Here is a 25,615-nt window from a genome sequence, read left to right on the forward strand (position 1 = left end):
TGGGAGTCCTAAACACTTAGAGGGTCACAGGTTGTGTAGAACTGCTCTACACTTTTAATTATTCAAAAAATAAAAAGCAAATCATAGTTATCTTGGACCTCTACCCTCACCTCCCACGTGCTCTTATTTTCATGTTTGCTCAAATCGCTAGTTGGTATTGCACCTGAAAGGATCAAACTAAGTGGATCACTGAGTTGTGGTGTACAAGCATGGGAAGAGTGAATGATGCATGTGTTACAACAAGCAATTCTTAAAGGAAGTTCTCCAAGTTGTGGCCACAACCAGCATTGTGCTGTAAAGAAGTAAGCTGATTGTGGCTCTCAAACATAAAGAAGGGACACTAGGCAAGAACACAGTTCGCCCATTATAGGGAGTGTTTACCTTTTAAAAATAGTAGGGTTTAATCACTTCTTCCATGGAGGTGAAGATAAAAAGCAATTTCTGTGGTATCATGATGGATAGATTATTATGACTAATACAGTCATCTATTTCTGTAAAAAAAAAAACAAAAAAAAAACAGCATCCCCCATGATTGTGGCTCTAGTCCAGAAGTAATTGCATGATGATTTTGGGGTTTTTCAACAATGCAACTTTTATGTGAAGGGAAACTCTTGCATTCGTCTTAAGAAGAATGCCAGTAAAAGTGCCCCAAAGGGATGTGTCTTTGGGATGTTTTTTTATACAGTTACGCGAGGAAGTATTGAGGGTTTCCCTTTTAAGAAACAAAAAATGTCAGCATAAGTAAAGTACCAGATACAAAGTGACAATTGTGCAATCATACATACATTATCTTCCACAGTGTTAGTAGAATTAATTAGAAGAAATTTTAGTTTTCCAGAGATTTAGGGTATTGGTAAATGTTTTGTGGCAACAGGGGAAGGAAAGATGTCTATATCTCTACAGTTAAAGGGTGAAATTTTGGGAGAGTAGCAATGGGTTTTGTAACATTTTCAATTTCTCACAAAGTGAAATGACATTGAAATTTTTATTTTTTTTATCCTTTTATAAAAACCTTTTTGTTAGGCAAGACTGGAGTATTGACAAACGAAAGGTACTAGAGCGTGTGGCAGCCTTCCAACTCCAAGGATTTCTGAATGAAATGGATTATCTCGATTCATTTCAATCTGATTTCAGATTCGGTTATGGGACAGAGACAGCTTTGGTCACCTTGGTAGGTGACTCATGAAGATAGCTGAACATACTGGACCTATCAGAAGCTATTTGATATCTTTCTGGGCCTCTTCGCTGGGATGCGAATTAGAGGCACTGTTTTACAGTGGCCTCATTCCTTTCTAGATGGATGAACCCAGAAGGTGGTGCTGGAGGATTCCTGTTCTAGACCCTGCCCGTGTTTTTTAACTTATAAATGAAACAGCTGGGAGATGTTTTGGAGTATGGTGCTGTCCGGTTTCAAAACCATAGACTGTCATCAGTAATTGACTAGATAAGGGCAAACAATTAAAACTTAATCAGACAAAACAGAGGCGCTCCTGGTCAGTTGGGAAACAGATCAGAGAACAGGGTTTTATCCTGGATTCAGTGTTGAACCTGGAGGCCCAGATTCCTGCGGTGGCCAGGAGTACCTTTGTCCATTTAGAACTTGTGTTCCAACTTCATCTGTTCCTCGAGATGCTGGTTCTGCCCGTGGTCGTACATGATTTAGTTAAACCCATTTGGATTTCTGTAATACGCTCTACATGGGGCTGCCCTTGAAGAATGTTTGGAAACTGCAGGTGATCCAAAAAGCTGTGGTCAGCTTGTTAATTGGGTCTGGCTACAAGGAGGGCATAACTCTTCAGTTGCAGCAGTTCCACTGGCAGCTAGTTTGTTTCCAGGCACAATTCAAATTGCTGTTTATGACCTAAGCCCAGTTTGGCTCAGGTTCAGGCTTTTTGGCAGATTGTATCTCCCTGTACAAACCTGCCCAGGCCATCAGATCCTCAGCAGAGGCCCTTCTCTTAGACCCGCCTCCATTGCAAGCACAATTGGTGAGGATACTTGAGAGGGCTTTCACCCCTTGATTTGGAATTCCCTGTCCATGGAAGCCAGAATGGGCCCCTCCACACAGTCGTTCTAGTGGCAGGCTAAGACCTTCTATTCAGACAGGCTTTTAAAGAAGAACATTTTAAAGATTGAGACAGGGGGTGCTGGGTGTTATATAGTGTTTTAAGCATTTTAATGTTTTTAGTAGTTTTATGTGATTTTAACTATTTATTTGAATACTTCTATGCTTAATTCTGTTCCAGTGTGTCTTTATTGTAGATTTTAAATTGTATTGTATTCAGTATTTTAGCTGCTTTGAGTTTTCCTTTGGCAGAGATATAATAATATTAGTAGTAATAGTAGTAGTAGTAGTAGTAGTAGTAATCATAGCAATAGCAGCAGCAACAGCAAGATTCCCTATCACTGAAAGGGAGAAACTTTGATGAGGTCCTAAGGATTTTAAATGTTCATCTGCTCCTGCATTGCTGATACTGAATTTTGTGCATAGTTTTTTCATGCATGGGCAATTGGCTGACACATGTGTTGTTACGTCCGATTTATTCTCTGAGGACTGCACAGAAGAGTGCAGGCAAGTGGGCAACACATATCCTCTGGGGAACCAAACTGTTCAGAATAAACTTGAGTTATGGATTTATTCAGCCTGTAAAACCTCAGCTGGCATAAATAATTGAGAAAGCAAAGGTTTGTCTTCAGTGCATACCTCAGGGACATGTGCCTGCTTTCCCCCCTCCCACCACTCTTTCTTATGAAAATGATCCCAGTTGCACTGATAGATAATAACAACACCAAGCAATTAAAAGCTATGGGTGGCTGGAGAGACTGGAAAAGGTTTAGTTAATGAGCTTTTCCTCTTCCTGTGCCCAGGAGAGCCTCAGAAGTGACCGGGGCGATTAAACGAAGAGATAATTATAGATTATGTGAAGATGGGTCCCGGGGGGGGGGGGGGAGATATGGGGGTGATGGTATAAGAAGGCCTTGATATAAACAGCAACTGTTGCATCTATGTCTTGGCTCCTATTTCTGTATCATTTCATTACATTTCAGTGTGCTTAGCAGCATAGTTCTGAGCAGATAGATAAGACCATCTGTATGTGATGCATAGACCCTCCTGGGCAGAGTAGCATCCTTCTACCAAATTCTAATAATCATTAATATTAATTTTATTTCTTACCCTCCTCTCCTCATGGCTCGAGGTGGGTTCCAACGTTGTTAAAACGCATAATCAAAACACATAATAATGTAAAAACACTACGTAAAATACACAAATTATCATACAATTAGATGCATTTAGGAAAATTGAGAAAGGATTATCATGATTATCCATATACAGTGTTTCCTCACTTATCATGAGTTTACGTTCCAGGACCACCTGCAGTAAGTGAAAATACGTGAAATAGGGACACTATATTTATTCTGTGTGCAGGAGAGCAAACCACAGACCTCTTACTACAATGCAGTCTGCACTTTATTTTAGCAGTTACAATATACAGTATACCGGCAGAGAAGAAGAATGGAAGCTAAATAACCCTTTTTTATTTCCAACCCTTCCCTACCCTCCCCCCTCTCCCTTTATTTCTCCCTTTCCCCCCTTCCAAAACCCTTTGCACACCGCAAAAACCCACGAAATAACAAAAATACTGCAATAAATGTGTACATTAATATTAATTGAAAATCTGTGAAACAGTGAGGGAGCGAAGTAGCGAGGGAACACTGTAACCACTGATCATGCTGCTGTTCAGTTAAAAAATGACTTATCACAAAGACCAGACAAGGTAAATTTTGTGCAGTGTTCCCAATGCTAAATAGTCCTAGGCTTTAGATCAGGGGTCCTCAAACTTTTAAAGCAGAGGGGCGGTCCACAATCCCTCAGACTGTTGAGGGGCCGAATTATCATTTGGGGGAAAAAACTGAACAAATTCCTATGCACACTGAACATATCTTATTTGTAGTGCAAAACAAGAACAATAACAATGAAAGAACAATACAATATTTAAAAATGAAAATAATTTTAACCAACATAAACCTATCAGGATTTCAATAGGAAGTGTGGCCTGCTTCTGGCCAATGAGATAGTCAGGTTAATTAGGATTGTTGTTGATGCTGTGTGTCTTCAAGTCATTTCAGCCTTTGGGCGAGCCTAAGTCCAAAATTATTTATTTATTCATTTACTACATTTATTTACTACATTTATATCCCACCCTTCTCACCCCGAAGGGAACTCAGAGCAGCTGTATGTACATACAATATATTATATTATTAGCATAGCACAATATTAGCATTATACTATATTGAACTATACTATACTGTAATATTATATGTAATATATAACATAATATTATTATATGATATTACTGTTAGTATTGTATTGTATAAAATGATAATATTATCAATATTATATGTATATACAATATATTATATTATTAAAACTGATATAAAAATATTATATTATAAATGAGGGCGGGGGCCAGGTAAATTATCTTGGAGGGACGCATCCGGCCCCCGGGCCTTAGTTTGGGGACCCCTGCTTTAGATCATTATTGTTTCTTAAAATCACAATATTTGTATAATTACAGGCTGTATTGTATTTAGCCTTGTTGCATAGTTCAATATATTCTTTCTTTTTTCCTTTTTTCAGTGAATAAAACAAAACTAGTTAAAGTAGGTTATGCTCTCTTTTCCAAATATGTTCAAATTGCAGAAAATATTTTGAAGAAATCCTTACAAAAACTATTAGTCCATTAATGAAGCAGCATTAGACATGTAAAGCCTTGGAACATAGCATGCTCCTTTTTCATTAGTGATGTTTCTGCTTCTGCCAGATATTAATTGCTGTTACTGTTTGGTATTTATTTTATGCATACTAATTGAGAGAAAACAGTTGGTAATAAAGCTTACATAGACTTAGGTCGACTTCATCCAGTGCATATCAGATGAAGTCAACTTAAGTCTTTGAAAACTTATGCTATTAAATTCTTTCAGTCTCATTGGTGATATAACATCTGATGTCTTATAACGATTTATTTTATGTATGGAATATTTGGTATGACATTTTCATCTAAAAGGGATTAAAGATTTCGTAAGATGAGTGCAATTAGAATGGCCCCACAGCGTGTCAACGTTGCCATTGGTTAGTTAGAGTAATTTTTTCTTAGCTGCTGTTCCTGAAGTGCTTTCCTTTACCTAAGATATTTTCTTCTTCATCTGGAGTTATAGGGAGGCACTTTTTTACTAACACATTAGTAACTGGTCACATAACTGCTTCACTTTCTCTTCACTGCTTTGAAATTACTTAATAAATATTATAAATGCCACCTTATATTGTATTTTGTTCTGGAGCAAAAGAATAACAGAAGCAGAGGTATGCGCACAATTTAGGTATCAGGGTTTCAGTTTTCTGTGTGGTGGCTTTTCCTGTATGGAGAGATGGTTTTAGAATTTAAAACAAACAAATAAAACTAAAACAAAATAGAGAAGCATTCAAGTATGCAGCTCAGTTCTTGTGATCTGAAACACTTCCTGTGACTGTAATTAATTTACCTGGGTGTGAAATCCAAAAATGTAACATCTTGTGATTTATTTCTGAGTGGACAAACATTGTACTATAAATTAAAATAAAGGTAGTGCCTCTGCATAGAACCTGATTCCTTCCTGAGTATATACTATGCCAGAGGCAGTACCTTAAGAGAAGCTGTCTTGGCTTCCCCCCCTTTTCTACAATAACCAGTATCAGCACTTTCATTTTAAAACTGCTTCACTAGCAAAAGGGAAGGAGAAGAAACCTCTGTGTTCTGAAGAATGAATCATAATTCATTAAGCATATAAAGTGTGGCTGAAAGAGTACAGAAATCATACAATTGACACTCCACTTACTCTACATTTTTCATTTCTTTATCAATATCCAGATACTTGGGCTTGGTGTTGTTGGTTGTTGGTATTGTAATTGTTTGTGGACAGTGTTCTTCTTCATGGTCTGTGAACCTTGTACAATTGGATTTTGCACCCGTTCAGAGAGACTCTTTGGAAAGTTCTAAAGCTGAGTAGCTTGGCAGGAAGCCCCACCCCCTCCCGGCTACTGCACATACTGCTACCCTCCCCTCGATTTTTCTTTTGCCACTGGTAGGGTGACTGCTTTTGGTTATTTTCTCAGTTGAGTAGTTCCTCCTTTGTGTTCTATTCTTTCTAATTTCCCTTCCCATCTCCTTTTCCCTTAAGAAAATCCTTCCCTCATAGGTTCTGTCTGTCTCCCCCTGGTCTCTACTTCATTCTTTAAACACTCTTTGTGGTCTACTCTTTAACTCTCCTTCCCTTCTCCTTTTCCCTTAAAAAATCCTTCCCCATGGGTTTTCTCTCTCCCCTTGGTCTCATCTTCACTTCTTAAACACTGAAATTCCTGAACCTGCTAGGTCTCCCTTGTGTTTATTCTGTTTGGGGGAGGAGCTCGTGCTGGACAAGTGTAGGATCTGCTGCAGCTTCTTGATCCAGGCTTTCGACACTTAGGCTTCTGTGCTCAAAGGTTTTCACCTGGAGAAGTCTCTCACTGAGAAGACTATAGGAGTAGAGACCAACATTGACTTTAGAACTATTAAGTAGCCACTCTATGGCTTCTTCACCCACCACTAAATCTAAGTTCTCCTCAATATTGAAGCTGATGTCAGTTCCAACTGAGGTCACTGCTGTAGCTTCCCGTTCTGTCACCACAGTATTAACCTCTGTCTTAATTTTGATGAAGCTTCCTCCCAAAGACAGTTTAGCAGGCTACTGTTGTACCTGCAGCAGGGAAATCAGAATCTCATGACATTGTCTCCACAAACTGCCGTGCTGACCACTCCAAAGCTCCCAGGGAAGAGAGCAACATCATGAGATGTGTCATTTTACCACCAAAGGAGTAAAAAGACCACTCTAGTCTAGTCCCGAGGAGAAGAAGGCAAAATATTGGTTCACACTAGCTCTGCCCAAAACACCCATGGTTTTGATACCACTTTTTTTTACAGATACTGAAACCCATGGTATCTGTAAGCCCCTCTCTGTTATCCTTAGCAGTGGTCAAGACATTGGTGCTGACCGCAGGTTCTCCAGAACTGCCCCTAAGAGTTGCAGATAATGCTGACACACTCCCCTTGGAAGTGACACTCATCTCAGTGCCACTCTCTTATTTTATCACCCCAAAGGGAAGGGTCGTACTTCTCCTCAAGACCAAAGTATCAAGACCATCAGATACTTTCTTACCACAGTCTGATATATCCTCATGGAGGAAGCTCCCATCCCCTACCATCAATATTTGTCCTACTAGGACCAGTATCGCCACCATTACTAACACTGATCACTCACCCTTCCATCAGTATTGTAGCCATTTCCCAATGATTACCCTCTATGCTATGGCCTTGTTTTGATGCTGGGACTATGTAGAACAGTGGCTCTCAACCTGTGGGTCCCCAGGTATTTTGGCCTACAACTTCCAGAAATCCCAGCCAGTTTATCAGCTGTTAGGATTTCTGGGAGTTGAAGGCCAAAATATCTGGGGACCCACAGGTTGAGAACGACTGGTGTAGAACATGGAGATTCTCTGTAGCAGCACTTATCAACTCCAGTGGTGCTGCTCCATCTCTCCCAGATTATCTTGGTGTCACACTCTCCATCCTTGAGGACAATTACTATGGTTTCAAGGACTCCTCCCTCCCTAGCAGTGTCAACGACACTACAGTCCCTCCTGCCACAGTCGTGTAAATGGTGTAAGTGACTCCTCTCACAGGCATCATCCCATGGACAATGGTTCGCTCGCAATATCCACTATTGTAGCCCAGCAGCTTCAGCTGCACCTACTGTCTCCATCCTTCTCACTTCTTCTTCAAACCCTCAAAACAGCACCCCAACAAACACAACACTCATTTTTCCTCCAAAGGACATGAGGATTGGTCATTTTTTAAAGACATGGAAATAACATTGCCTCCACAAACTGAGTCAGGCCTAATTTTTCAGCTCATATTCTGGCCCCATCATGATCATAGAATCATAGAATAGTAGAGTTGGAAGAGACCTCATGGGCCATCTAGTCCAACCCCCCGCTAAGAAGCAGGAAATCGCATTCAAAGCACCCCCGACAGATGGTCATCCAGCCTCTGCTTAAAAGCCTCCAAAGAAGGAGCCTCCACCACAGCCCGGGGGAGAGAGTTCCACTGTCGAACAGCCCTCACAGTGAGGAAGTTCTTCCTGATCCTACTGCTATTGGCAGAAACCAATCTCCCTTGCCTCCTGTCTGGAAAACGTATTTATTTATTTGCTTTATTTCTTCCCTGCCTTTCTCTACCCCGAAGGGGACTCAATGCGGCTCACATGGAGGCAATAATTCAATGCCTTAAAACATATAATACATACATTAAACTTAAATTAGGTTAAAAACAGACATATTAAACATTTAGAAATATTACATTAAAATCACACCATCCATAATCATAATCCAGGCTTTTCCATAGTCAATTCCATATTTCCAGATCTGTTATTGCACTGCCCTATTCATTAAAAGCCTGATCCCACAGCCAAGTTTTTATCTTTCTTCTAAAGGCTAGGGGGGAGGGGGCTGATCTAATGTCACTGGGGAGGGAGTTCCATAGCTGAAAGGCCACCACTGAGAAGGCCCTGTCTCTCGTCCCCACCAGTTGTGCCTGTGAGGGAGGCAGGACCGAGAGCAGGGCCTCCCTGGATGATCTTAATCTCCAAGATGGTTCATAAGGAGAGATACATTTAGACAGGTAAGCTGGGACGGAACCGTTTAGGGCTGCTGAATATCTATTCCCAAAATTCAAACCCGTAGTGTTGGAGACCTCCAAAGATAAAAGTGGAAAGAAAGTAGGCATCTGGATATGTGTGGCTGTAGTGATAATGAGGTTTATTCTTTGAAGCTCATACAGTTCCTTTTTCAACTTTAATGTCAACTTGTCTTCCTGAGGTTTTAAAGTTTTTTTGCAGCTGGAAAAAAGAGACTGAAGTCCTTAAGTGAGCAGTCCACTTAAGCTGCAGACATCCTGAGGAGCATCACTCATTTTCTCTTGCTGCCAATCTCTGCAGCTTACTGTTCTGCACTATAAAATAGTTGTCTTTATCATCATAATTGTTGGAGGGGAAAGTTTAACTTTGCCTGGATCACTGGGTGGCTATAGGAATTAGGGTGAGGATTTGTTTTAAATACTGGTCAGGCCTCATATTTTGAAAGATAGTAAATACATTTCTTAAAGAAATACATTATTTTTCCATTCTAAATGCGACTGTAGAAATTATACTACAGTATTTCCTAGCTTAGGCTAGCCTTTGTTATTTCATTTTTCCTTATGGGAAATTAGTTTGCAGTATATTGTTTAAATAATTTGTGATGCAGAATATATACAAACCAAAACTATTCAATTTGCATTCTAAGCAGTGAAAATGTATCAGTATTGCTTGAAATGATTTGGTTGGCAGAAAAGCCAGCATCTCATGTTTTTGTGACTTGTGTATGTTGCTCAGTTACGGTACACGTTCTCTCTCCCCCCCCCCCTTTTTTTTTTTATTCCTTCTTAGGGAAGAAGATAAGAATATATTTGACTACTGCAGAGAAAACAACATTGACCATGTAACCAAAGCCATCCGATCAAAAAAAGTGGATGTGAACACGAAAGATGAGAAGGTATTGGGCTAGGGGAGGGATTAATCAGTCTTAAAGGCTGGCATGTCAAATTAATGTCCCCTCATTTCTCTAATCCTTCCTTGCAGCTGCTATATCTCTGTTTCATCATTTGACCAGACATCTGTTAGTGATAGAAGATTCGTCCAGTTCTGCAACTCCTGTGCAATAAGTGCTTGATGCATGGTTGGACTTTGACTTTAGAATGTGCTAATAATTAGAACTGACATTACATATTCTGGTGCTTAATGTAGAGAAACCAAATGTCATCTTCCTTCCACTAATTAACATGGGGCACAATCCACTAGGAAGTTCTCTTATGAACCTTAATTAAAATGAATAATAATATAGTAATTCTCTGACTAGTCATTCTCCCCACTCAGGGCCGTACCCAGAGGGGGGGGGGGTGTTAAAGGTTCAACCCCGCCCCCCAAAACCTGGTTTACTCATGATTTTTAACTGGTTAACCAATTTATGAGAAAACCAGGTTTTTTTAACCTGACACATTTTGAGGTTTTTTTAAAAAGTTTTAAACCCCTCCCCCTAGCTACAGCCCTGCTTCTAGTCCCCAGCAGATATTAAAAATGCAAATGCTCAAGTCTCTATTAAAAATGCTGTAGGGCAACAGTGGAAATGGTGGCAAACCCAACAGTTACGGTATTCTCTGTTCCCCCCTGCCTCCAAGGACCCCACCAGTCATCTTGCTTCCACTTCCACAGGAATCTGGTCATCGGTGGCAGCGGCAGCTCTCCTGCTCATTTGTTCTCGAACATCTGAGCAAGAATGCAACTGCCTTATCCCCGTGGAAACTGCTTGCCACCATGCGACAGCAGATCAGTAGCAGTAGCACTGCCACATTCCTGCAGAAACTTCTCGCCACCAATTTAAATCCATGATGGGTTAAATCTATGGATCATGAGCCTGCTGTAATATTTTTCATTGGGTAATAGCTTCTCAATGTGAATTTTCACTTTTATTAAATGCACTTTATTTGGGGCCCTTTTGCTTTCTTTTTATCTATGCATCAGTTCTCTAGACCGATGTTGGCAAAATCATGTAAGACGTATTTTATAGAAGTGGCATGCCTTATAAAGCATGTTCTGTTGGTTCTTGACTTCAACAGGAGTTATATTGCCAGTATGACATTTGTATATATATGTATGTGCCTTCAAGTCGCCTGTTGAATTATGGCAACCCCATGAATTTCATAAGGGTATTTTTTTTAGCCAAGAGAAACTCAAAGATGATTTTGCTAGTTCTGTCCTCTGAAATATAGCCTACAGCACCAGGTATTTATTGAAGTCTTCCATCCTAATGTTAACTAGAGCTGGCTCTGCTTAGCTTCCAGAATCAGAAATAATCTGTTGTCTTTAGAATATTTAGGCCCTTACATGCCATTTGAGGCTTTACAAATGATTGATTGACAACTAATGTCTAGAAAGGTGTTCATACTTCTAGAAGTGTAACATTTCCTGTGCATTTCATCTGGCAAGGTTTGTTCTAGTATTAGAGGGTCAGCGTTACTCCAATTAAAACTTACTTTTTACTTTAGAACTCTTTGTGTTATCATCTGTTAAATTGAAATTCCACAGACTACTGTGTGTCATGCCTCCTTCCATCCCACTCAGCCTGGTTTTTGAGAAGTACAATTGGCCCTCCATATCATGGGTTCGGTATCCATGGGTTCAATCACCACTGCTTGACAATATTCAGGAAAAAAAATCCAAACAGCACTATGATGATGTGTAAGTGTGCTGTAGTGCTCTACCATTTCACAGATCCTCGGGCTCTGTTAGTCACTCGTTTGAGTTGTTCACAATTTTATATAGTTCTCTTTGTCTTCCAAAACAGTTGAAGTAGGGGAGGATGGAAATTTAATAATTCAATAATAGTGTTAAGAAATATTCAGCAAATTTGCAGAGTTTCCTTTTTAAAAACACAAGAACTTGCTGGAAAAAAAAGGAAGATGTATATGTATTTAGGGTCTGACAAAATAAAACCTGTTCACTATGGTGGCTTTTGCCTGTTACACTGCTGGCATGTCCTGCTTTTGGTCTGTAGCCATGTAAGCCCCTAGCACATTGTGTTGTAGTGAACAGATGAAGTGCTTACACATTCATAGACTGAGACGCCACAAATTCAGTTGGGTTCTCTTGTAGCTCTAAGCAGATTTCTGCCCTTTGAGCCATGACATTCCCGGCTGGGGTTCTGAATGCTGATTGCATGACCTTTTATTTTTAATCAGGAATTCATATGAATTAATTTTCTGAAGCAAAGGAGGAAGCTTAAAATTCAAAACTAGAAACCTACATTCACTATGAAGTGAACTGAAACACTTGTGTGCATTTTGAGAGTTTCTTCAGGGTTTTTTTTGTTCTTATTTCTCAGTACTCTTAGAAATTGTTTCGCCACCAAAGATAAATTTGTCTAAGTTGTCAGTTGAAGAGTAGCTTGTGAACAGCTTTATCTTTCTAATTTAGATAGTAATGAACTAAAAATACATTGGATCATCTGGACCCATGATTTTAGTTGACCATGGGTTGTCATGTCCTATGCTGGATAGGCACACATTCATTTTGTTGTCATTTAATACGATGGAGCATCATCATCCTCATCAGCTTTTTTCCCTATCTGAATCCTTTTATCTCTGGTGAGCTCACTGTATGTCACTCTAGCTACTGTTGGGAACACTGTACTTTCCAGCATATATGTTTCCAGAAAATTTTAAAAGTTGATGGATTCATTGAACGCCTCATGATTCTCTACAATGCAATAGTCAAACTCCCTTCTTGGAATGTTCATTTTTTGTAATTTCTCAAGATTATTATTATTATTATTATTATTATTTATACCCTATCTTTCTTCCCGTGGGGACTCAAGGTGGCTAAAAGTCTTGGTTCTTCTCCCCATTTTGAATTGTACATGGTTTTAATGTTTTCTAGTTCATTGTCTACTTAACTCTTCTCTGTTGCTACATTCGTTGTAGCAATGGAAAGAGGATTGCTACAACTAATGCTAACATTGTGCATGATTTGATTGTACTAGATATGAGGAAGAAAGGTTTACCTTCTCCCTGTAAACATGGGAGTAAATTCTTGGGGATACTGAGAGGCAAAAATGTGAAATGACAAGAAGTGTGAAACCAGTGGGTACAGAGTTATTCCCCACTTCTTCTGGAAATCACTGAAAAATTAGGAAAAACTAGTATATGCAGTATTAATCTGAATAAGCATACTGCTTGTAGAGATACAATATAAGCTGCAATCTTACCCATGCTTGCTTTGAAACACATCTTATTGAACTCAGTGATATTTTTCCTCTGAGTAGATGTGTATTAACACATACAATTGATGTTGTTGAAGGCTTTCATGGCCGGGATCACAGGGTTGTTGTATGTTTTCCAGGCTGTATGGCCATGTTCCCGAAGTATTCTTTCCTGACGTTTTGCCCACATCTATGGCAGGCATCCTCAGAGGTTGTGAGGCTACCTCACAACCTCTGAGGATGCCTGCCATAGATGTGGGTGAAACGTCAGGAGAGAATACTTCTGGAACATGGCCACGGAGCCCGGAAAACATACAACAACCCCACATACAATTGAACTATTTATATTTTTGTTTAAGCACAAACTCTGTGCTCAGTGCTAGAGATGGACCAATAAGGTTCCTTGTAACAAAGTGCTTCCATGCTGTGAAACAGAGGCAGTTTTTTTTTCCCAGCCTCATAGTTGTTTTGTTTGTGACTACAGCTTTGACATGTAGCAAAGCAAAATTTATGTGCTGTTCATTTGAAAAACTGCCACAGAAGCTGGCCAAGCTGGCAGCAGCGCACCAAAGTGAGGCATTGAAGATTTAATAGGCAGGGTCACTGTACTGGAATTAGATTTATGCAGTTTTATTCCAGATCTTAAGAAGCATTCTTTTGTACAGTACAAACATGCTCTTCACGGGCTTGAAAACAAAATAATAACAGTCATCCTATATATATTTTGGGTGAGGCTATGCGTGTTATAGTTCCATGAAAGAGAAGGACATTTCTTCTTCATGGTCTCTCTGTTTCACTGAAATGGGTTTGTACCTGTGCAGAGACTCAATTTAGAATATTCCAGAACTGAGTCATTTGGACAAAAAACCCCTCTCCTTTCTGCCTATTGCACATATCTTAGCCTGCCAGGCTACTGAACTCTCAGATTTTTTTTCCATCTGAGCAACTTTTCTTTGGAGTGTTCTCTTCTTGAGGTAGCTACACTCATATATCTTTTTTTTCTTGTACTTTTCATCTCTTCCATTTACTGCTGGTATAAAAAAGTATTACTTCAGAGTTCTGTCTCTTTCCTTCCTCCTCCATTTTTGTGTTGCCATTTCTCACATTTGTTCTTAAGACTGCTTTTTAAATTTTGCTCTGCTTGTGATAGGACAATTTTCTCTCTCCAGCACTCATTTCTCAGGGTCTCTTCTGTCTGTGGAATCGGCACATTGTGTGTTATTTGCCAAGGCTTTACATTGCAGGCTCTGGAATCAAGGTCAATGCCTAAGAGAAATCTCTACAAATTTCATACTAAGTGGTCGCCATAATTTACTCGTCTCAGCATTTGCTGTTACTGCTAAATCAAGGAAGTCTAGGCCATCTTTGATGTTGATTCCGCCGTCCATCCTGATTACACCCTCGGTATTGACAGTCTCTTGTATTTATGATGAAATATTCTTTGATACTGGTAGTTCTGAAATCAAATTCTTCTGTTTCTCCAGCCAAAACACCTATTGATCAATGAAATAAAACCTCTGCGGATTCTCATACCAGACCCAACTGTAAGACGCACACTTCCATGTACAATCAATTGACTAATAAGGATGTCAGAGAAGCTCTTGTTGCAAAGGAGAAGAAATTCACACTTGCAAGATCAGGCAATACCACCAGTAATGTAAATCTCAATCAGTTTGGTGTCCGTAGCTCCTCCCTCTCAGGAAGTCTTCTCAGTCCACTTCACTTACTCGCTTGGTGTCAATTACACCTCCTACATTTCAAGACAGTAGTCATTACCAAGCTTAATCTACATCATGGTGTCTCATAGATTGCCTTGCCTCCTGTATCACCATGATGGGAAATATCACATGACATCAGGAAAGTTCCTGCTCCTCCTCCCATCAAGACTATTGAATAATCAATAGCCTCAGCTAGCCATCAGCCTTAGCTATCTGAATCAACTGCTCTTTTCTCATTCCCCGTCATGAAAAAATTATTAATAGACCACACTCATGTACCTCCTTGCTTGTTGTGTTTAGTCTATCACAATTGACATGAAAGACATGTCCTTTCGATCTTTGGCTATTTTTGATGAACACTTACTTTCCTTGGATCTGGTGTTTTGAGTTGCTTTGACTCTGCACACTGGGCCTCTGAGTAATCAGCATTGAGCTCAGATGTATTTTACCTTATACAGTGTTCCCTCACTTATCGTGGGGGTTAGGTTCTAGGACCACCCACAATAAGTGAAAATCCATGAAGTAGGGACACTATATTTATTTTAATATGTATACATTATTTTAGTAGTTATACACTATTTTAAATCTTTATCAACCAGTCGTGTGTTGATAAATCGACTCCTTCTCCTCCTGTTGCCGCTTGGGCTCCTTTTCTTTCCCTTTGGCTTCTCCTTCCTCCCTTCCTTAGGCTGTAAATTGTAATTTTTCTGATTTATAATAGTCTTTTAGAATTTATTGAAAATCTGCAAAACAGCAAATCCGCAAAAAGTGAACCGCGAAGTAGTGAGGGAACACTGTATTCCATTGTAACAATGCAGTTTTATGATGTGATATCTCTGGTGTTGTTACAATTACACCCTTTAGCTACTATCCCAATAGAGCTGTGTCTTCTTCAAAGGCTTTACTCCATGACATGCCTCCATTCTAGCACTATGGCTGAAATGTTTATCTAAAATTGTTGCAAACATTGGCATGCTGTCCTGTCATTTTTTCTTCAGTGATCTGACTCCTCATCCATTGGTCAATTTGTAGTCACTCATTTGTGTGAGATTGCTTATCTATAAGTGTAGTCATCTGTGCCATTACACAGACCTGCCCTAACTTCCCTCTTTCAGGCTCCTGTAGTTTCATGCTGGACTTCAAAACTGAGGGAATGGTAGCTTGGTGGGCTAGGATATGCGCAAAAGGGGGTACAGTGTTTCTGCCAAGCTTCTCAGTTCTGGACCATTCCAAATCTGCACAGTTGCAAGCTCATTTTTATGAAGGCACAAATGATCACGGGAAAAAAACAGTTACAGATAAGCAACCTGTGCTTGCACAGCATTGTATTAAGAGTAAAAGTCACATTCCTGCAAATGACAGTATTTGCCATTTTTTTCAAAACAGGTTTTTATGGCTGGGAAAATACGTTGGACAGTATGTCAATAATAGGTGCCGAAATCTTCTAAAATCAAATAGAATATTAACTAGGGTCCTAGCAGTTCAGAACATGGATTTTTCAGTGGTCTGCCTTTGTTTTTGCCACTTCACTTGCAAAATTAAATCAATTGTAGAAATAACTTGCAAAATACAGTATATAGAAACTGATATTTTAACCTTTGTAGCATAAAGTGAGTTCACTTGTGCAGAATTTTAATGTTTCCAGTGCATGATATAAAGCTTTATTAATGGAGCCCTGTACCATGCTTAGTCCAATCAGGAAGCCAAGTTAGTGAATCAAGTATCTTACTTTATTAACACAAACGAATTTGTTTCACATTCTGACAGCCATGAAGCTGAGGTAATTTTCTACCAAGCTGTGCATTTCAGATTTATCTTTTCTTTTGTGTATTAGGCCAGACACTAAACTGTCCTTCTATAGTTTTCTTTTGAGTGAGCCATCTTACTTTAGCAGAACACCTCAGTACTTCTTGTCCACTGCAGAACAAGATGTGCCTGTAGTTTCTGAAAGAATTCCTTATTAACCATGGCAAATAATATTATGTTGAAATTTATAGTACCCTAAGCAAAAGCCTCCGGTGGCACAGTGGATTAAACCGCTTAGCTGCTGAACTTGCTGACTGAAAGGTTGGCGGTTCAAATCCCGGGAGTGGGGTGAGCACCCACTGTTAGCCCCAGCTTCTGCCAACCTAGCAGTTCAAAAACATGCAAATGTGAGTAGATCAATAGGCACCATTCCGGTGGGAAGGTATTGGCACGCCATGCAGTCATGCCGGCCACATAACCTTGGAGGCATCTATAGACAATGCCGACTCTTCGACTTAGAAATGGAGATGAGCACCAACTCCCAGAGTGAGACATGACTAAACTTAATGTCAGGGGAAAACCTTTACCTTTACCTTAAGCAAAAGCCAAAGGAAAACTATGTTTTATTCCCCTTCTTTTTTATCCCATTTTAACCTTTCTACCACAAATGTACAGCATTTGGATTTCATTCACACAGAGATCATCTCTCCTTGATGCTAACATATAGTCTATAGTTATTTTATTCTGTAATGTAAATTTCTCATCTCACTAGCCATCTGGGACAATGCTAATGGGGTTTTGTTGTTGTTTTGCTAAGAGTGACATTGTTTAATTGACAAAGAAAGGGGTGGAATTGGGCGACTCATAAAATTGACATCCATCTCAAGGTATGGATCCTGACCTAGTAAGAAGAACGAAGGGACATATTTCTATCAAATTATGAGGAAGCACTCTATAGTCTTTGTTGTCCCATATCTTCTAATGATCCTTATCTGGGTGATTTTCCTATTGTTGGGTACATAAACCTTGTGGGACCTTGAGATATTTCATGCCACATAATCATGTGCCCAGTAAGGGTCTGGGAGGGGAGCGTTTTCCCTCCCCTCCCTTTCTCTCTCTCTCTCTCTCTCTCTCTCTCTCTCTCTCTCTCTCTCTCTCTCTCTCTCTCTCTCTCCCTCCCTCTCCCTCTCCCTCTCCCTCTCCCTCTCCCTCCTCCTCCTCCTCCTCCTCCTCCTCCTCCTCCTCTCTCTCTCTCTCTCTCTCTCTCTCTCTCTCTCTCTCTCTCTCTCTCTTTCTCTTTCTCTTTCTCTCTCCCTGCCTCCTTCCCCCCTTCACCATTCTCCTGCCCATACACACATACACACAAACTCAACTGTTGATAGACTCTCCTCAATATGGTTTGATGAAATCGGGAACAGTTTGAAACATAGGACAATAACACAAGTATGTCCTTTTTTAAAGAAAAACCAACAACTTACACTATCCTCTAAGTTGTTCAATATAAAGATTTTGTTTCTCTTCCCCACACTGGAATGTTTAGGTCTGAAAAGGCCAGTGTAAGAGCATAAAGCAACATAGCTACAGTGCTATTCCCAAATGAGTTATCATCTGTAATATGACAATCAGATTAGTCAATCTGAAACTTGACATTTAGTGTTAATGGAGACAAACTGAGAGTCTGTCATAATGCAGAACTTCAGTACAAGCCCAGAGCTGACTTTTATCTCTCATATCATACTACTACCTTATTCTAAAGAAGGGACTCCTTGGTGGCAGTGATGCTTGTATGCCTTCAAGTAATTTCTGAATTATGGCAACTCTAAGACAAGATCTTTTATTGGAGGAGGTTTGCCCTTTCTCTGAGGTTGAGAGCATGTCACTTGATCAATGTCAGTTTCTATGGTTGGGTGGCGATTAAAACCCCTATTTCCAGAATTGTAGCCCCGTGATCCAACCAGTACACCACACTGGCTCCTTGAGCACTCTATGTCTAATTGGCTGTGGCCAGTGCTTTGGTACTAGTGATCAATAACTGTCTCTATTTCAAGATAGTTGTCCAGCTGGATGGGGGCAGTGATGTGGTGAACATAGCAAGCTTTATCTACCCTCCATTGGGCTGTACATACAGATCCAACAATCTATGGGATTGAAAGCTTGGCTGATTGGTGAGCATTGCATATATAGATAAGAAAAATATGTCTAGGCAAGGTGTGATCTGTGGTGGGACATACGTATTAGCTCATTAATGAGTAGCAGCTGATCTAGCTTCATAATACAGTAGAGTCTCACTTATCCAACACTCGCTTATCCAATATTCTGGATTATCCAACGCATTTTTGTAGTCAATGTTTTTAATATATCGTGATATTTTGGTGCTAAATTCGTAAATACAGTAATTAGTACATAGCATTACTGTATATTGAACTACTTTTTCTCTCAAATTTGTTGTATAACATGATGTTTTGGTCTCCTTATTATCCAACATATTCGCTTATCCAACATTCTGCGGGCCCGTTTACGTTGGATAAGTGAGACTCTACTGTAATAAAGCCCCAGAATATCATCACACTGATCATTGCAAAAGAAACAATGCAAAGAGAATAAAAATACAGTGCTCTTCTTTTTATATCTATTTGTCTTCGCATTTATCCCCTTGTGACTGCCCTACAGTCGTCTTCACTGTTTTGGAGTATAACATCATTTTGTGACTACAACAGACCGCTCTGAAGTTGTGTATGTCTTATTCAAGAGTTGGGATGTGATAGCAATTGAAATGGAATGGAATAAAATAACATAAAATTATTTTGAATGAAACTCATTTGGTAGCACAGTTCCTAGCAATTTTAGTTAATTGGTAGGGCGGGGGGGAGGGGGGGAATCTAGTGGCATATGGTCTCCTTGGGAATTTGGCCTAAATGTTTTACATTGAAGATTCTAGACCAGGAATGGAAAAACAATTTATCTCATGAAATGCATCCAGTTTGGCTTGCAAAAGTGAAATATTGCAGCTGATTTGATAAATTGTTTGTGCCTAATCAGTGTCGTTTGTTAGATCAGTGTGAAAGATGCCAAACAACTCCTGCCCATGCTAGATGTCCCTCTGTGACACCATTTGATATCAAGCATTAAGACAATTAAATAAATGTCTCGATATATTCTTGTGTGACTGTTTAAAATTAAAACTCAGAAATAAGATTATTTGCAAAACCACACACAGATTGAGAGGCTAATTTTCAATTAAAAAAAATTTCATATGTTTTGAAAATGGGATGCTTCCAATGACCAAGCTACTTAATCAAAGGCTCTAGTATTGCCAATCCTAGATAATGTAATCTGGAAGTATTTTATTTCCTTTTGTTTGAATCCTATGAAAACAACATCCTTTCAAGTTGGAGATTTTCTTATTGCATATAACCACAAAAACTCAATACATTGTTTTTGTTAAGTGGTACAAATATTATTTTGTTCTGCAGGCTACACTACTTGCATTCCTCCCCTCTAATATGTACCTTAATGTAGCTCCTACATCGACATTTAACAAGTGCTTTCCCTATTGATTACATGCTTGTCTGCCAAGAAAAAAAATCTTCCTAATTTCTGTGGCTAGACTTTTCTTTAAGACTGAGATCAGAGACAGTTTTAAAAAGTAGCCTGTGCTGTTCATAAATGTTTAAACAATGTGATCAAAACGTATGTAGGCCAGGTAAAACTACAACCTGGTCCCATCTCCAAGATATCTCATTATGTATGAATATGCAAATATAGGAATTCCAAAACCCAAATCACTTCTGGGCCCAGGCATTTTAGATAAGAAATTATTTTTATGAGTAAGTGAAGCAATGCTTAAAAATAATAGGTCTTTAAAGCCACCGAGTGTAACGTAGCATCAACCAGACTGTGCTTTTTGGTAGCGCAGTGCTCATGGTGCATGAAATTATGATACAAGGCTTTAGTGAGAGACACCCCAGTTCCTTTTAGTTTTAGTTCTGCTTTTTTAAATGCAAGCTTTCTGTAATAGGTAATCTTAGGTTTATAGCATGAGCATGAAACACCTAGGTTTCAGCCATAGCCTGAAGTGTTTGCACAATTAAAGCTAGTGTGAGAATGCTGTTCATTCTTGGAGATGTCTTGATCAGTTCCAGTGGCCATACTTTGATTACATCTTGCTTGAAGTACTAGCATGCTCTTAAGTAGGGCTGACTTCAGAATCTTCCATGGGTCCAAAATGCTTTGGCTGGAGTGCTTACTTAAGACTGGTTAAACAGAATACATGTTGTAAAATTAAAAATGCAAGCTCTTTAAATGAGACTTCCTAAATTTTAATATAGTCTGAGGAGGGCTTTGTCTTGATCCCACTGCTGGCACAGATATGTTTTGTAAGTCCATGAGAGAGGACCTTCTCAGAAGAAACCATCAACATAGGTAAAACAGAAAAATAATACTTTGCTTCCTCTAGTTCTCCATGGTTTTGAGCAGACAGAAGCACAAATTCTTATATAAAAAACTGAGAAAAGAAAAACAGGACGGAAAATGCAGTGATCAGATCCTATACATTGTTTTGCATAACAGTCTTCTAGTTACATAGTTTTTAGAAGTGGGGATTTAATTGTGGTCATTATAATAACCCTTTGTAAATGCGTTCGATCATTTGGAAATAAAATATTTCATCATTTTTTCCATTTTTAAAAATGGAGGTCTTTTAAAAGATCTAGTTTTCCTCAGAACTTTCATATCTGTAAGCAAATATGTTGTTCTAGCTGAAACATGTAATGTGTTTTCTTTTGGACATGATAATATCATATGATTTTATTTGACTGTTACCTGGATAGATAATTCCTGTTGATTTAAGTATGAAATGTATTACAGTAGCAGAACTTCAGTCAGAGTTATGAGCTGTTTTCCTGGGTAAAAGACCCTTGTTTTTCTTTCCCTGTGTTGGAACTTTCACACTTTTCCTTTTTTCCAAGTGCATTTTTCCTGATGTAGTTTAGTGTAATTCTGGATGGTTTATGGTCTTTCAGTGTCTTTGTGGAGAACAATGAAGTATTTATTTTCAGATTTCTCCTCCTTGTTCCAATTTACTCCCCAAGTTGTTTATTCATTTACTTTTTCTGAATTTGTATAAGGTAAACATATTCATAGTAGACAATTTGGTTTAATTTAAAAGCATTTAATATAAACAAGAAGTGTAATATTTTTATTTCAAAAAGCCATTGATTTTTTTTTTTGAGTTCTGATGTAGCAGACCATTCCTGTTAATTCACTATATTAAGCATGATAGCTCAATGGGAAATTTAATTGTTGGAATTCAGCCTACAGAATTAATTTGATTGAAATCGGAAAATAGTATCCTTAGCTGCTAACCCATATTTACATGGATCTAGAAGCCAGAATCAAGTATGATGGCCTCTGTTTCTATTCCTTGCTTTTGTTTTTGGAGAAGCTAAAAGCTGATTGCTTTTGGAAATAAATTCTGGATTATATGGCTATGTTGTAGGTTTGTGTGCCGGAAGCAGAAGTCTCAGATTGAATAAATTTATTCGGCTGTCTAGCACATCCGAACGGGTTTACAATGCACATATGCGCATCCACCGCAGTGTTTAGATTTTGAACCCTTTTAATCCATTGTTCAGATGTCCTCTGAAGTGTTTGGATGTATGACTCAGCTAATTGTACTAGTCAAGCAAGCCTGCTGGCTGGAAGGCGAAGCCTAAGTAGAGCTTGCCTCTTAGCCAATCAGGGCTTACATTTGATGGAGGGGGTGGGGTTATCAGAGCGTTCAATCACCATTAGCCTTTATAAACCTGACCACATGGCAAGTAAGCCTTATCCCGCCAGGGAAAGGGACAGTGGTGGGTGACTGGTTGGTTGCTGGCTCGCTGCTGCATGCCTGTGCTTGGTGGGGGAAGGGAGAAAAGGAATAGCGAGAGATACTGGGAGAAAAAAATTAGGAGAGATAGATAAAGAAGAAAGGGAGAAAGCTGAGTTGCTGTGAGTTTTCCAGGCTGTAGAGAAAGAGAAAGAGAGAGAGAGTTGCAAAAGCAATCTCCTTTGTTGGGGCAGCGGAGAGGGTTTCCTTTGTGCTGGTCTAAGGCTGGGCTAGATGTTTGTCTTTTTAATTTGAAATACAAATTAAGTTAGGGAGGATTTATATTTTGTGGAAATCAGTATATCATCTTTTAAAATCTGTGTTTGGATAAATTAAAATGTCTGTACTTTGTTTGCCTTTATTATTATTATTATTATTATTATTATTATTATTATTATTATTATTATTATTATTATTACCTTTTTGTATTGTTTTAAAACATTCTTCTAAAACTGAAGGCTTCACCCAGTAAGGGCATTCCTGTTTCTTTGAGGTCACAATCCCTTTCCCTTCCATATTATATCCTCTTATTCAAAGTATTCAGTTTTTGGGGTGTTCTTTATCCTTATTGATATGTTTATTTCTATTTTCGTTGTATCCCTCTTTTCCCCTTTCCCCTCGAACGTCTCTACAAATAAGTGAACCAAATACTTGCAAGTATGGAAATAGGGAGTTGCGCGCTGCATCTTCCTTTGGCGAATGGCGGTGGCCATCCATCCTAGGGTCTCCTCTTCCATATCCCTCTCCATTCCTTCTCTGGGGAAATTATTGCCTTGTTGTGGCAGCTTTCGGGATGCAGTGGCCTGGGCCTCACCCTGCCCCCAACCCCCATCAGTCCTGAAGGGTCTTTTATCCTTATGTATATTTTGGTTTCTCCTTTGATTTGTGTCCCGTTTTTACCTTCCCCTGAAATCCCTGGGAACAAGTGAGTAAAATGCTTTGAAATATGTACAGGAGGAGTTGCTTGCTACGACGTACAGAAAAGTGTGTTGGGTTCATACTATCTATTTGAGTTCCTTTCAAAGGACATCCAGGGAGTGTCCTCCCAATGTCTTTAAGTGGGTGGGTGGGTTCGTGGGGCAGTGTGAATGGCCAGCCAGTGGGACCCCCTTTCTTTCCAGAAATAGGATAGCAGTAGCAGTGACTTCCAATTTCCATACTTGGAAAGATTTGGGATCAAAGAGTCCCAGATCCCTAGCCTTCCCGGGGTTTCCCTCCTTCTGCCTCCCTCCCCTTTCCTTTTGTAGGGGCTAGATTGACTCCTGGAGGAGCAGGGTCGAACGCTGGCCTCAAGTGGCCAGTCGAAAAGGTACCTCACCCCAGACCCCTGGCTTATCCGGGGGTCTCCTCCTTCCGCTTCCCTCCCTCCCCTTTCCTTCTGCAGGGGCTAGATTGACTCCTGGAGGGGCAGGGTGGAACACTGGCCTTGAATGGCCAGTCGAAAAGGCATCCCACCCTAAATCCTGGGCCTTCCCGGGGGGCCCCTCTTTCCGCTTCCCTCTCTTCCCCTTCCTTCTGTAGGGGATAGATTGACTTCTGGAGGGACTGGGTGAAACACTGGCCTTGAGTGGTCAGCTGAAAGGGCACCCGCCCCAGACCCCCAGCCTTCCCGGGGGTCCCCTCCTACCGCCTCCCTCCCCTTTCCTTCGGCAGTGACATCCTTCTCCTGAAGGGGTGCCTGTTCAGCTGGCCACTCTATGCCAGCGTTCCACCATGCCCCATAACCAGACTCGCAGTCATCCCGGAGGTCCCCTCCTTCCACCTCCCTCCCCATTCTTTCTCTAGGGGCTTGATTTTTTCCTGGTGGGGGCCGTGTTGTCAGTGAGTGGTCTCCCCTAGTGGTCTCCTGCCCTTCATTTCCAGCTGGCTGACAAGCATGGGCTGATTTAGGTCAGTCAGGATTGCATTGTATTGATGTTTGCTGTCTTCATGCAGCCATGGCCACTCAGGACATGAATCTAGTTCTTACAGAAGGCTAAAGTAGTATCGCCATGTGAGGCATTATAATGATTCTGGAATTAATCTGTTGGTTTCTCAGTTTTTATTGGGGGGGGGGGCACTCCGGACATGAATCTAGTTCTTGCAGAAGGCTAAAGTAGTATCACCATACCAGGCTGTATTGTCAGTAGGTGGTCTCCCTTGTGTCATGCCCCATTGCCACGCTGACAGGATAGCTCCTTCCACCCTGCCCCAGACTTAGTCATGTTCTACCCTTCATTTTTTGCTGGATTGAACGTGTGGATTGAATTGGGTCAGACAAGACTTGATCATATTGCTGTTTATAGTAATCTTCATAAGAGATAGAATGTACCATGGCCATCATATTTCTGGAATGAATCTGTTGGCTTCATGCAATCCAGTAATCCATGGCCAATTGGCCATCTGTCAGTTAAGTTGTGATAGTGCCCCTTCTGCAAGGAAGAAGGGATTGGACTAGACGGCCCTTGTGGTCCCCTCCAACTTTAGGAATCTATGAAAATGAGGAATTGGTTAATATTGGTTTCTTCTTTTGGTTAATATGAGAGAAATTATTTTTTTTATATAAAGGGTTCTGTCAAAACTTAAAAAAAAATTACCATAAATTGGTAGATGTATGAATATGACTGAAAGTTGGGGGGAATTATCCCCTATTACTTTGTGCCATTCTCTAGAAAATTCAATGAGATAGCTCTTTATTTTTTTAAATGTATTTCATAATTTTAAAAAAATTCTCTAAAAATCAGTGGATTATCTAAATGTTCTGAAATTTGGTGAGCTTACAGCGGAGGATGTGTTCTACCCCTGTAGTTTCCCCACTGCCAATGATGTTCTATTGTGCATGCATGTCCGCCATTAACCAAGCACTTACGAAGATTCAGAAGTTTTGTAAAGTTTTGAAATTTTTACCCCCAAAATTCGGAAGGGACTATAGAAACGAAGCACCAGCCCCCCCTACTTTGGAACATAGTTTACAACCATTTATTTATCACACATGTCTTGTATGTTGACCTGATCCAGAAAAGAAGTTGTTTTGTTAGAGTGCAACCCTATTAAAAGTTATGCATCTAATGACCTATGCTAAGATTCACAGTGGTGTTTGATGTAGTATAGAGTCTTGTCTAACATTGTTCTTTGCTTAATGTTTTAGGGCAGAGCGCTGCTGCACTGGGCCTGTGACAGAGGACACAAGGAACTAGCCTCAGTACTCCTGCAACACACAGCGAATGTTAACAGCCAGGTAGGGACATGGCCATTCCAAAGGAATACATTCTCTAGTCTTGATTTTTTTTTTCTGAAGTGAGGGTAGAAACTTATGCCTCTTTTACACCACCATATAAAATTCAGATTATCTCCTTTGAACTGGATTATATGGCAGTGTAA

General features: G+C 39.8%; 1 protein-coding gene across 1 annotated transcript in view; it reads left to right on the forward strand.

The window, feature by feature from the left end:
• acbd6 (acyl-CoA binding domain containing 6) overlaps positions 1 to 25,615 on the forward strand; it is a 131,490-nt gene that overhangs the window by 36,600 nt on the left and 69,275 nt on the right. Inside the window, exons 5-6 of the mRNA XM_003219869.4 lie at positions 9,556 to 9,661; positions 25,383 to 25,472. Of these exons, the coding sequence (XP_003219917.2) occupies positions 9,556 to 9,661; positions 25,383 to 25,472 (196 nt within the window). The remainder of the gene's footprint in view (positions 1 to 9,555; positions 9,662 to 25,382; positions 25,473 to 25,615) is intronic.

The sequence above is a fragment of the Anolis carolinensis genome, chromosome 4 (genome assembly GCF_035594765.1).
Source record: "Anolis carolinensis isolate JA03-04 chromosome 4, rAnoCar3.1.pri, whole genome shotgun sequence".
Lineage (NCBI taxonomy): Eukaryota > Metazoa > Chordata > Lepidosauria > Squamata > Dactyloidae > Anolis > Anolis carolinensis.